The sequence below is a fragment of the Meles meles genome, chromosome 13, assembly GCF_922984935.1.
Source record: "Meles meles chromosome 13, mMelMel3.1 paternal haplotype, whole genome shotgun sequence".
NCBI lineage: Eukaryota > Metazoa > Chordata > Mammalia > Carnivora > Mustelidae > Meles > Meles meles.
The window spans coordinates 2828303-2841929 of record NC_060078.1 but is presented as its reverse complement, the minus strand read 5'-3'; the positions used below and the strand labels follow the sequence as shown (position 1 = coordinate 2841929).

The 13627-nt window shown below is 42.0% G+C and overlaps 1 protein-coding gene across 4 annotated transcripts in view; it reads right to left on the bottom strand.

The window, feature by feature from the left end:
* The window catches only part of DISC1 (DISC1 scaffold protein), a 383714-nt gene that overhangs the window by 207635 nt on the left and 162452 nt on the right, over window positions 1-13627 (bottom strand). For all 4 annotated transcript variants that reach the window (XM_046027933.1, XM_046027930.1, XM_046027931.1 and 1 more), the window contains exon 9: window positions 10244-10432. In XM_046027933.1, coding sequence (XP_045883889.1) covers window positions 10244-10432 — 189 coding nt within the window. The remainder of the gene's footprint in view (window positions 1-10243; window positions 10433-13627) is intronic.

Genomic DNA, 13627 nt, shown 5'->3' with positions numbered 1-13627 from the left:
CATCATTTGGATAAATAAAAGGAGAATTAAAGGGGTGCCCGGGTGGCTCAGTGGGTTAAAGCCTCTGTCTTAGGCTCAGGTCATGATCTCAGGGTCCTGGGATCGAGCCCCACATCGGGGCTCTGCTCAGCGGGGATCCTGCTTCCCTCCTCTCTCTACCCTCCTCTCTGCCTACTTGTGATCTCTGTCTGTCAAATAAATAAATAAAATCTTTTTTTAAAAAAAGGAGAATTTTCAAAGTTTGGTTATAATTAAATCTCAAAGCAAAGTTTGCAACCAGTTGTTAATGAGTTATGAAGACTTTGGGAAGTATAATGTCAGGACAGAAACACAATTACATTCTGTACCTATGGGGGGCATGAAAAATACAAGCATATCTGGTTTATAAATTTTTGATGCTGTCAAGTCAGTCGATCTTTAAGCCACTCTTGATGGTTTCTGCCATGCTATAAATATTAAACCGGTGCATTAGCTTAGGGTTGTCCGTGGTGATCCAGCCCTCCCCAACTGTCTAAAAACCTGAGGGAAAGCAGATGAGACGGGATGTCTGTCCCCAAATACAAATGTGTGGTGGGCCCCAGGCAGTCGACAACAGGACAACAGAGCAATCGGGGAAACACTGATGAGCACACCTCCTCTCTTTTACAAGAGCTACGAAAAACCCGAAAAATCAAATTCACAGCAAATAATGGTCTCTCAAAAAAAAGTATTCCCTCTTGGGTTGCTAAACATATGGCAGCTTCAAAGAAGAGGAAGTAGCGGAAAATGGCGGGAGGCCATGACTCATGGCCACGTCGAAGAGGAAAAGAAGAGACTTCATACAAATTTAATCACTGGGGAAAATTGTGACAGCATAAAACATGTCACAGCACCAATAAAACTGAATTCCGGAAAACCTCACAAAATTGGACTCAGCTGAAGAAAAAAAAAAAAACAGTCCTAGTTCCTCAAAGCCCTGAATCACAGAATAGGTTAAACGTTCTATTTCAAGTGCAAAATCTCACTCAAAGAAGCTTAGGAAGAAAACCATCACATTCTGCAAGGTGGATTCCTTGGGATCAACAGGCTGGCATGGCAGTAAATTCCTAGCAAACAGGGCTTCTGGTGGAGTCCTCTACAAGAAACCCTGGAGAGTATGTCAACCTCCTTATGAAGGCCTGTACTTACAAGAACACAGAGGAAAACACTGACATTTAAGCATTTTAGAACAGGAAGCGGAATGATCAATGGTCCTTTCAAAACATATCAAAACGTGGTTTGGAGTTGACCAATGTGTACCCAACTAAAGGGTGACAGTTCAACTCTTTTTTTCCCTATTTTTGTAGAATGCAAGGGCCCTTCTACAACAAAGGATTTTAGTTTTAATACAAAATATGTTGTCATCATAACGGTGATAACCTCTAGGGCCTCCGACCGAGTGAAATGACCCATCTGGTATCAGGACGTTGCAGAGAGCAGGTCACTGTTTCAGGTAGGAAATACAGAGAGCATACTTAGAAATTTCAAAAGTGGGAAAGAAACCCAACAACAAATCACCTGTCTTTTCAGGGTACACAACATCCTCAAGAGACGGTTTCCAGCGGGCTTTGTTTTCATGGTTATGACCAGGAGGGCAGGATTTAGGCGGGGTGGTGTGGCCGAGGGATGCATAGAGAAGTTCATGCTACAAGTCAAGTTCATGAGGATCATGCAACTGCAGACAAGAAGGAATCAAGTGATGGCTCCTACCCATCCCATCCACGTGCCCCTGGACAAAGCCTCAGCCTCTTCATCTATAAAACAGAGACAGGGCTGGAGCTGGCCACATGCCGTCCAGAGGATTAGGCATCGTGACTCGGCTCGGGGCCTGGCGCAGAGGAAGGGCTTGAGAACAAAAAGAAAAGGAATCCACGTCTGTTACTGAAGAGAATGTGACAACATACAGGGGATCACTCCCTCCTCTGCGAGAACGTGGTAGACCCACAGCAGCCAGAGTTAATCTGTGCGCGCAGCAAAGGGTGCAGTAAGTACACGCTGGACGTCTACAGTGAAAGTGCAGAGGGAGGAGGCTTCCGAGGACTCATTGTCAAGCCTCTAAGGATCTGTAGGAAGTCACAGGAACGCCTCCATGAACACTTTCGCTTTGAATCCTACGACTACCAAGCTCTAATAATCATAATAAGAACGATATGTTTTCAAGTCCTAACATAAGGCTGAAGTCGTTCAGTTAACAGAGGAGGCCACCGGTCCCACCCAGGGACATTAAAAAAGGAGGCGGGAGGAAGAGTCACACAAAAGACAATGACCCAGATGCGATGCACTCTGCCGTCCATGGTAGGGCCTCACGCAACAGATCAGCCCTCACCCAACCACAGCCAACAGACGCTCCTCCGGGATCATGGTTTTCCCACTAACCACCGTCTTTGGCTTAATCCTCGGGAGGGAGCGTGTGAGCATGTGTGTGTGTGTGTGTGTGTGTGTCCATCCACAGGCAAGGGCGAACCAATGTCACTGAAAGCCCAGAATCCCGATGAAATCAAGAAAGACTAGGAAGGACGCTGTTTCCAAGAATGATCCACGAAAACTTCAGAGTCACACGCACCGCCCCCCCCCATCACACATAATCCTGTTCCCCACTCCAAACAAATCAGCACTTCAAAAAACTGTGTGCAGCAGCTGGGTAGGAAATACAATTAAAATCATCACTGCGTTCCCAGCTAGGGGTCATGTGACTGAAGTGTTGGGAAGCGAGCGTAGAAAGCAAATGGGGGGACAGGCGGAAAAGAAAGTAACAAGGAAGGACTTCTCAAGTTCACCCGGAAACGGGAGGTAGAGAGCAAGGGAATGGACAAAGTCTGGGGGCAACTGTGGGAACATGAGACCAGAGGGACAGTAAATGGGGACTTTGGTGTCCTCAGGGACTCTGGACCACGAAGGCCTCACACAGAGGCTGGCATACCGTAAGTGCTCAATACATGCTCAGAGAAATGATGCATGGATAGAGGAAAGTGCTGCGTTGTACGTGAAGCAACTGAGGAGCAGGGAACATACAGTGCCGTGCTCAAGGTCAGTCATTCCTCAAGCCTCACGTGGTGACGGCTCTCCATGCCAGGAGCTGCACAGAAGACGAACAAGCAACCGAAGGGAGAGGAAACGAAGGCCTCCTATGTCTGAGCACAGGCTTTTTACACTGCTGGGGAGCGGCCTCCCAAAGGATATCACAATTTTTTGATAAAAGAGGGAGGAAGTTCACTACCAATGTCAAGTGCAGAAATTCACAGGCAAAACAGGTGGCAGAGAAATAACCACACTGACAGAGAGGCAAGGATATAACCAGAAAAGAAAAGAAAAGGAGAGAAATTGAAAATGCAAATATATATTTAACTGATAATAATAGTAATAATAATTTTATCAGTAAGATTCATCAGTGATAAAGATGTAAAAGTTCAGTCCATGGAAAAACCTGAGAGAGAAAGATCATGGCATTTTTTTTAAAAGAAGTTCTTCTTCCCAGTTCGTATTTTCTATGTTCTCAAAATTAAACAAAGATTTCTAATTTAAGAAAAGCAGATGCAAATAGCATATTCCCCATGTAACTAACTCTCTAAGTTCTGCCACATATAGAACCCGCAACATCCCTCTGGTTCCAGGACGAACAGCTCTGGCCTTGGTCGTCAAGAGCTCGATCACTGTTCTGGTGCCAAGAGAGCAAAGTCTCCTACGACGCAGACTTTCCTCAAAGCTCAGAGGGAAGAAGGGACCTTCGGTGAATATTCCACAGATATGGTCTCTGGCCACTCTCCTACATCTCTAGTCTCATGTTTGAATCATGTCAGATCACTGGAAGTTTCCACACTTAAACGTAATTAGCCCAAGCCCTTACTAATTCATCCCCATGGTATTATTATCATTTCATGTGTTTCCCAAAAATTGGGGAGATTTTAGAATGGCTCTTTTCCAAATCCTTTTTGCAGAAACACTGAATCACAATTTTTGTGAAAAAATACATACACACCCACACATCTAAGATATGTATACATTTCAGTCTCCCCATGAACTCCTGCTTGGAAGGCACCCCTTTTCCAGACGGGGAAACATGGGGAGTGTTTGTGCATCTGTTATGAATCTGTCTGTGAGGACTTCCCAGTATGTTCTCAAAAAAAAAGAAAGAAAAAGAAAAAATGCCTTCAAGGAGCACCTGGGTGGCTCAGTTAAGCATCCGACTCTCGATTTCTGCTCAGGTCATGATTTCAAGGTCATGAGATTGAGCCCTGCATCTGGGACTTGAGATTCTTTTTCTCTCCCTCCCCGCTCTGACCCTCCCTTCCCCCATTCACACATGCTCGCTCGCTCTCTCTCTCAAAAAAAAAAAAAAATGCCTTTAAGAATTTAATATCACTCCACATTCCTGAAAACTTTGTGCTTTTAGCTGCTTTTGAGGAAGATGGATGACACTTCAGTTGTCTTTTTTGCTCTGGTTCCCGGGAAGCTCATTATCACATCATATTCTCATCCAGAATAATCAACGCTTGTCATTGGCTTTTCTTCCACCCCAACTTCCAAATTCTATTTTTGTTTGTTAATTGTGTTGTTTACATCTCCATTATATTTTTCATTTCTCCATTCCCCCCCCGACACACACACAAAAGGCATGCAAATTCTACTCTTCTGTTCTAATTTTTCTTGAAAAGTTTCCCCTAAATACATCTGATAAACGTGAAACAGGAATTGTTGCCTACATGTGCAGAACTTGCAAAGCACAGGATCTCTCAACTGAAGGTCTTTTCGTAGTTGGGGGGAGGAGACTTCTGAAAGAAGTGTCACCTGCGGACTTTCAGAGTTAAAGGAACACACGTCTCACTAGAGAGTGTCGTACTTCCTTTCATCAGCTCTTTCAAGCTCAAAAGTTAGGGGTAGTCCAAAAGTCAGGTCAGGATGGCATCAGCGTGGGCCTATGGCCTTTCTAATCTAAAGTAAAAGACAGGTATGGCAGTTTTCTCTTATGCACAGAGGATGCTTCCAAGACCCTCATGGATCCCTGAAACCAGAGTACTGAGCCCGATGTATTCTGTGTTCTTTATTATACACATATACCTATGACAAAGTTTAACTTTCAAATTAGGCAGAGTAAGGGATGAACAACAATCCCCGGTGATAAAATACAACAATTATACTGCGAGAAAACTTTTGTGAAGCTGGTCTTGCTCCATCTTTCAAAATACCCTGTGCTATACTCGCCCCTCTTGTGATGGTGTGAGAGGGTACAATGCCCACGTGATGGGACGAAGTGAGGCGAGTGACACAGGCGTCGGGACGCGGCGTCAGGCTGCTAGCCAACTTTACAGGATTCATCGGGGACCATCCTCCCGACAGGGGTCGATGGAAGTAAACCGAGACTGCAGAACGCCAACTGTGGATAATGGGGAAGTACCGAACTAGCCCCAAACCATAACTGAAAAATGGACTCCCCTCCAACTTTATTACACTTAAAAACTGCTCCTTGTCTGCCCTGTTCTTACTCATTGAAAGGCAAATGAGTTAAAGCTGAACACAGGCGGCCATCACTCCCAGTAAAAATGAAATCCTGCCATTTGAAAGCCGCACAGAGAATCCCTTTACGTACATTACGGAGACTCTATACGAATTCCTGACAGCTCAGTGGGCCACAGACCCTGCCAGATTTTTGAGCTACATCTGCAGTATCTTTTCTACTCAGGCAGCTGGCATAAAGTGGGAAACTTCATTAACATGCTAATGATGTCCTATTTAAAATTCTAGCCCTGATTATTCTGTGATTAAATCTCTCCCCTTGACGTCTGCTTCCTTTATAGCTGAGTTATAGTGAGAAATCAACAATATTAATAAAGTACAATACAGATTACCAACGTATACTCAAGGGACGGAAGAAGTTATATATTTCTCAGGGTTGTCTTTTTGCTGAAAAGCAGATGTAGCAAACTAAACAAGTTACTGGTTGTTGGTGTTTTTATTATCCCAGCCCCCCTTAAAAAAATTGAAATCCACAATAATTAAAGGTTTATAGTTAATCTCCATAATTCAGGGGTTGAAAGCTTTTCATTCTATTTCACTGTGCTTAAAGTTGCTCAATTCCAGTGTGTTGTCCTGAAGTCTTCCGGAGAGCTGACACAGGCTGAAACACACCCCCTTCTTGCCTCTTCACAGAGACTGTGTGTCACTGTGACAAAGTCAAGGGATTTAGTGATGATTTCCTTTGCCCTCGATTACTCTGGCACATTTTGGGACTTTTTCATCATTTTGTTCTGTCTGCTGACACCCCAATATGAATATCCCACTCAGACAACTCAAGCGTCTTCCACAAAAGACAATCAAACTTACCTCTGGTCTCATGAAATCAGAAAACGAATTTGAAGAATTAAAAAAGAAGAAGGAGAAGAAGAAGAAGATCCAAGGTCTGGGTCTGTAATTCAAAGTGGAGGAGTAGAGGAATAATATGGAAATAAAGGAATGTTTGTTTTTAACATCTGGTCCCAGATGTTATATTTGCTATTTTCAAAGACACCATGCTGGACACTGTGACAAAACAAACGAAACATAAGGACAGTGCTGTTCTCAATCGAGCCAGCGACAGGAGAGGTAATAATACTATCAACAAAGCACTTCCCATTGGTAAGAGCTCTCTGTATAAGAGATTCTGCTAACTGCTCCCCAAAACTGCAAATCTCTCCTTCCACTATGGAACCAGAACCCCTGGCTGGACTTGGACATATGTGTGGCTGGGTCCGTCATCTTGGACCAAATGTCACCTGTCGAAGGACACAGATGAACAAAGGAGAAGAGGGTGGGTCACTGTCCATTATGGAGTTGCCTATCCATTCCCAAATTACCCTCTTTCCGTGGGCCACATTCTGCAACTATTGCTGGAAACCAAAATCTGGGGGTTTTTTAATAATTTTTTTTATTTCTTTTCAGTGTTCAAGAATTCATTGTTTATGCACCATAGACGAAATGGATGCATTCCTGGAAACCTATAAACTTCCAAAACTGAAACAGAAAGAAATTGACAACCTGAATAGACCGATACCTAGTGACGAGATTGAAGCAGTGATCAAAAACCTCCCAAAAAACAAGAGCCCAGGACCTGACGGATTCCCTGGGGAATTCTACCAAACTTTAACAGAAGACATAACACCAATTCTCCTGAAGCTGTTCCAAAAATTGAAGCAGAAGTAAAACTTCCAGACTCTTTCTATGAAGCGAGCATTACCCTGATCCCCAAACCAGGCAAAGACCCTACCAAAAAGGAGAATTTCAGACCAATATCACTGATGAATATGGATGCAAGGATTCTCAACAAGATCCTAGCAAACAGGATCCAGCAGCACATTAAAAAGATTATCCACCATGACCAGGTGGGATTCATCCCTGGGTTGCAAGGTTGGTTCAACATTCGCAAATCAATCAGTGTGATAGAACACATCAATAAGAGAAGAGAGAAGAACCACATGGTCCTCTCAATTGATGCAGAAAAAGCATCTGACAAGATACAGCATCCGTTCCTGATGAAAATGCTTCAAAGTATAGGGATGGAGGGAACATTCCTGAACTTCATAAAGTCTATCTATGAAAGACCCACAGCAAATATCATCCTCAATGGGAAAAAGCTTGCAGCCTTCCCGTTGAGATCAGGAACACGACAAGGATGCCCACTCTCACCACTCCTGTTCAACATAGTATTAGAAGTCCTAGCAATGGCAATCAGACAACACAGAGAAATAAAAGGTATCCAAATTGGCAATGAAGAACTCAAACTCTCTCTCTTTGCAGATGACATGATACTTTATACGGAAAACCCAAAAGACTCCACCCCAAACTACTAGAACTCATACAGCAATTCAGTAATTGGCAGGATAAAAAATCAATGCACAGAAATCAGTTGCTTTCTTATACACTAACAAAATCTGGTTTTTTTAAGAATTTAATTATTTATTAAACAGTTTTATTTTAAAACATTTTATCTAAGAACAAGAAGAGTCAGCTCATGGCACATACATGTGTGGACATACTATTCCTTTGTATTTGGTCTACATTTAAAGCTCTACATTTAGAGGTCCTCTAAATCTTTAACTCGTAAAAGCCAACAAATGGCAGACTATGGACTTGGCCTAGTTTTACTGCATTTCAAAAGATAAAAAGCTTCAATCTACTAAGGAATTCATTATTTATTTATTTATTTATTTATTCATTTATTTATTTATGTACTTATTTATTTATCTCCCATTACTCTCATCAACCCAAGATTATTAACTTGGTTGACCTGAGGCCAAGTCACCTCAGATTGGCTAAGAATTACCTTCAGCTTAAAGCATAGGAAAAAGGGTAGCTGATCCAGCAAAATCCAAGTCTAAAACATAAAGAACGCACTCACCACAGTAACGAGCCATCTGCAGCTTACAATCGTTGATGGTAACAATCTCTCATCCCATTTGTTTATGTTTTATTCATCATTTTAGAAATACTTAGTAAAGTGACAAGGATGAGATTCAAAAAATACTACATGGCTCTTTTTTTTCTTCTTTTTAAGAGATATTTATGGCTTTCAAGAGCTCAACTGGAGCTGGACTAAATTTGCTGGACTAAATTTGTCCAAATTGGTTGACATCTTCTTTATTCTTAGATACTATGGATTCCCCCATATTGAGCCAAAAGTTATATAGTGAAAACAAGAGAAATTTCATAGTGTTTATTGTTTACACATTTTAAAAGTCTATAGCTAAAATTCATTTAAAATATCCAATGATTTTTGCTATCATGACTTCACAAAGCACAGCATCCCATCTTAGGAAAAAGTGTTGTTATCCTTCAATACCCTAGTTACAGAGTCAGACTCAAATGTACAGTCTCTACATATGTGGCAAAAAAGAAGCCTTGACCTACAGAAGGGGGAAAAGATAAGAAGCCCTCGGTTGTCTAGCCAGGTTAGGCCTGCCCATTGCGAAGGAGACACAACCGTTCGTAATGTTTCGAACCGTTCGAAACAATCAAATGCCCCATCTGTGATTCAAATAACTGAAACCTCATTTTACAATTGAGTAAGCCTTTCAAACAAAATTTATTCATCGTGAAAAGACACCTAATTTCTGCTAACTAATTTCATATTTCTTTATTTGGTTTTGAATACTAATCTTCCTTTACTCCAATCTGTGGAGTATTTTCAAATAGCCATATTTTAACTGTGGCTACCTAACCACCCATTTTTTTCTTATTTCTTTTTAAATAAGAATGCTTTGTAAATATAATTATTTATTAGTAGATCAGTCTTTCATTTTCCTAGTAAACAGCATTTATTACAGACTATGATATTCTAGGTATGACCTCTAGCTTCCAGCAGCTTCTACTTCTGGAAGAAATGAAAGAAGGCAGACACACACACATGCACACACACCTTAAGAATCTTTATAAGTTACCTCATTTACTCTGTATCGCTCAATCAGCCTATGAGCTGGATATTCTTCTCATTTTACCAGTAAAAAACGGGTTCTAGCATCTAACATATTTTAAGTCTGCATTTATTTCTCAGGATTGCATTCTCAGGTTAGAAACTGAATCTCTGTAAATTCTTTACACTTTTTTTTTAAAGAAATAAGTTTTCACTTTATCACTTCAGACTGAACTAGCATCTTCTAAGACTTGTCCCTCAGGGAGCAAACCTAAGGTGACCCCAGTTACAACGGGAAGGAAAAGAACGCAGGAGTACGGTAACCGCTCCGACAGGCAGGGACTTCAGTCAAGGCAGCACTGGCCTCTCCTATGTCATTCTTCCTGGAGAGAGAAGCTCTCAGGAAAAGCTCACACATAGAAAAGCCACTTCACGGTCTTCATTCAGTTTTCTGAGTCAGCCGGCTCTCGTCTGTGATTGTGCAAGCCAGAAGAGAGAGCCAAGGAACAAAAGGAACATAACTGTCAAACAGAGAAAATTCTCAAGACCTGTGCCAAAGGAAAGATTGCTCTAAATGATCACAAGGCTATTAGCAAATGGAGGGTAGAGGAAGGGGAGGAAAGACGGCAAAGACATCGCATGTGAATAGCGAAACAAAAGCTGACAAGTAATTCTACCCCATTTGCCAAGGCTCCTGCCAAAAAACAAAATCCTCCAGGAAGAGTGTTCCGTGCTCCAGGATGCCCTTCACAGTGATGCCCACATGGGGCACAGAACATCCCGCCGGGCCACACAGGACCATCAACAGCGTGAATATTTCACCAGGCCACGGTTGTGACTGCTTACCGTAGGCGGTCTCCCCCTCGTCCAGCTCTCTTCTCAGTCTGCTGTAATCTTCCTTCACACCGCCCAGCTTTTGGACATTCCTGGAACTCAGTGCCCGAAGCTTGTCCAGGAGTCCCTCCAGCCCTTCCCTTTCTGATGTTAATGATCTAATCTCCTCGGTGAGCTCCTTGGCTGTAGAGAAATGGTTTCCTGTAGCACATTGCAAGAGAGAAGGAGGGAAAACAAGTTTGACAGCATCCTCACACACGGAAGATTGAGCAGCAGCGAGTGTGAGCCGACAGTATGGAGAAAGAGGGCTGAGCTCTGCAAAGGCATCCAACTGCAGGAACAGTCTTCCGTGGGGAAAAACGCTGTCCCCCAGTGTCTCTTTATCACCTTATTTTTGTTAGGTCTGTTTCAAAGCTTCCATTAGCCAGTTCATGTCCTTGTGAAACACAATGACACAAAAATGTCCAAGTGAAATCCAGGGAAACACATGGTATGACTCCATTCAAATATCCAAATGTCACGGAGGTGAAATTTACAGCCAAGTGGAAAGGGACTAGCCATTGGAGTCAGGCTAGACCAAATTCAAACACTAGCCGTCCTACACCTGGGTGGCTCAGTTGGTTGGGCGGCTGCCTTCGGCTCAGGTCATGATCCCAGCATCCTGGGATCAAGTCCCACATCGGGCTCCGTGCTCCGTAAGGAGCCTGCTTCTCTCTCTGTCTCTGCCTGCCTCTCTGTCTGCCTGTGCTCGCTCTTGCTCTCTCTCTCTCTCTGACAAATAAATAAATAAAAATCTTTGAAAAAAAATGTTATCTCAAATACTAGCCGTCCTATTACTCAACCTGCATGACCTTGAGCAAAGAAATTAACATATGTAATTCCAGGGCAAACTTCTTATAAAATACGGTTGTACTAACACCTGCATCACAGGTGGCTTCAAGAATAGACACGAAATTCCAATAAAGCATTAAGCAAAATATGTCATGCGTTGCATCTAGCAAGGTTGTAGGATACAAGGGCAATATACAAAAAGCAATTGTATTTCTGAATATCAACAGCAAATAAGTAGAAGATGATTTTTTAAAAATACCATTTACAAGGTATTTTAAAGCTCAAAATACTTAAGGATAAATTTAAAGAAACATGTGCAAGACCTCCACACACAAAACCATTTTAAAAACTTTTGAGAGAAATTTAAAAAGACTTCAGTAATCAGAAAGACAGAATACTATATATACCTATATTGGAAAACTGAATATTTTTAATGTTTCTATCTTCCTCAGATTCATCTATTCATTCAATACCATTCCAATCAACATCTCAAGACAGTCTTTTAGAGAAACCAACAAGCTTGTTCTAAAATATAAAAGAAAATGCACAAGGTCTAGATCAGCCAAAAAAAAAAAAAACCTTATAAGGTAGAATGAAGAGAACATATCTTACTTGATTTCAAACTAATGCAGAAGGTATGGATCAAGATGGAATGACACCGGCATTAGACAAATAGATAAACAGATCAATGGAGTAGAACAGACAGTCCAGGAGTGGACCACACGCACATAGCCAATTGATTTTCAAACCAAAGTGCCAAAGCAAGTAGATGAGGAAAAGAGAGCACAACTGAACCTGGAACACCACAGGTTTGAATGATGCGTGTCCATGTGTACATGATTTTTTTTTTTAAGATTTTATTTATTTATTTGACAGAGAGAGATCACAAGTAGGCAGAGAGAGTGAGAGGGAAGCAGGCTCCCTGCTGAGCAGAGAGCCCGATGTGGGACTCGATCCCAGGACCCTGAGATCATGACCTGAGCTGAAGGCAGCGGCTTAAACCACTGAGCCACCCAGGCGCCCCATGATTTTTTTTTTTAATTAATACAGTGCAGTACTGTAAATATATTTTCTCTTCATTATGATTTTCTTGATATTTTCTCTTTTTTTTAAAGATTTTATTTATTTATTTGACAGACCGAGATCACAAGTAAGCAGAGAGGCAGGCAGAGAGGGAGGGGAAAGCAGGTTCACTGCTGAGCAGAGAGCCCGATGCGGGGCTGGATCCCAGGACCCTGGGATCATGACCTGAGCCGAAGGCAGAGGCTTTAACCCACTGAGCCACCCAGGTGTCCCAATTTTCTTAATATTTTCTTTTCTCTACCTTGCTTTATTGTAAAAATAGAGTAGGTGAAACATGCAACACACAAAATATGCATTGGTCAACCGTCTGTGTTGCCGGCAAGGCTTCCGGTCAGCAGTCGGTCACTGGCAGCTCCATTGAGGGAGAGTCCAATTTCTGACTCTCAGAGTTTTGACAATGTGGGGGGCTGGCATCCCTGACCCCACATCGTTCATGGGTCCACTAGATTTTCAACAAATGGTAATGGAACAACAACCTACAGAAACGGGGAAATTTTAGCTTTGATCCATACTTCAAAGCCTACACAAAGTTTAATTAGAGATGCATCACAGAATTACATGTAGTAGCAAGAACTATAAAGCTTGTAGAAGAAAGTATAGAAGACTTTTCTAACTTTGGAATAAGCAAAACTTTGGTTAGAACCCAGAAAACACTAACAACAACAAAAAATAGATGAGTGGACTTCATCACCATTTAAAACCTCTATTCATCAAAAAATACCACTAAGGAAATGAAAAGACAAGCCACAGACTGGGAGAAAATATTTGTAATACATAAATCTGACAAAGGAGTCAAATCCTATGACCCAATAATTAAAACCCCAATGACTCCGTTGAAAAATGGGCAACTGATTTAACAGGCATTTTACAGTGTAAGATATGCAAATGGCTGGTGATCATATGAAAACCGGGTGGTGGTCATTTGTTGCCAGAAAAATACAAATTAAAGCCATAGAGATTCCATGACAAAACCCTTCCAGTGGCTCAAATGAGCAGACTACACTGTCCAGCTGGCAAGGACGCAGAGCTCCGGAGCTCTCGTAAACAACAGGAGTGTCGATGGCAAAAGCGCCTTGAGAAGATTTCTCTCTGTTTCTCATCAAGTTAAATATACACCTGTCCTTGGACCCATAAATTCTATTTCTAGGTATTTATCCTGGAAGAAATGAAAACATGTAACCAAAAAATAGTTGTACTCAAATGTCCATAGTGGCTTTACTCGTGATAGCCCAAATGAAATCTAATGTCCACCAAGGGGAGAAAAGCAGAAACATGGGCCCATGTACACAATGGAAGACTATTCTGCCACAAAAGGACACCAGCTCTGCATATACACAGGGACATCGGGGTAGCTCAAAAAAAAAAAAAAAAAAAAAGACAAAGAATGCATACCACGTGAATCCACTGATACTAAGTTCTAGCACAGGCAAAACGGATCCATGGTGAAAGATACCAAAATGGAGACTGGTTGGGAAAGTGGGT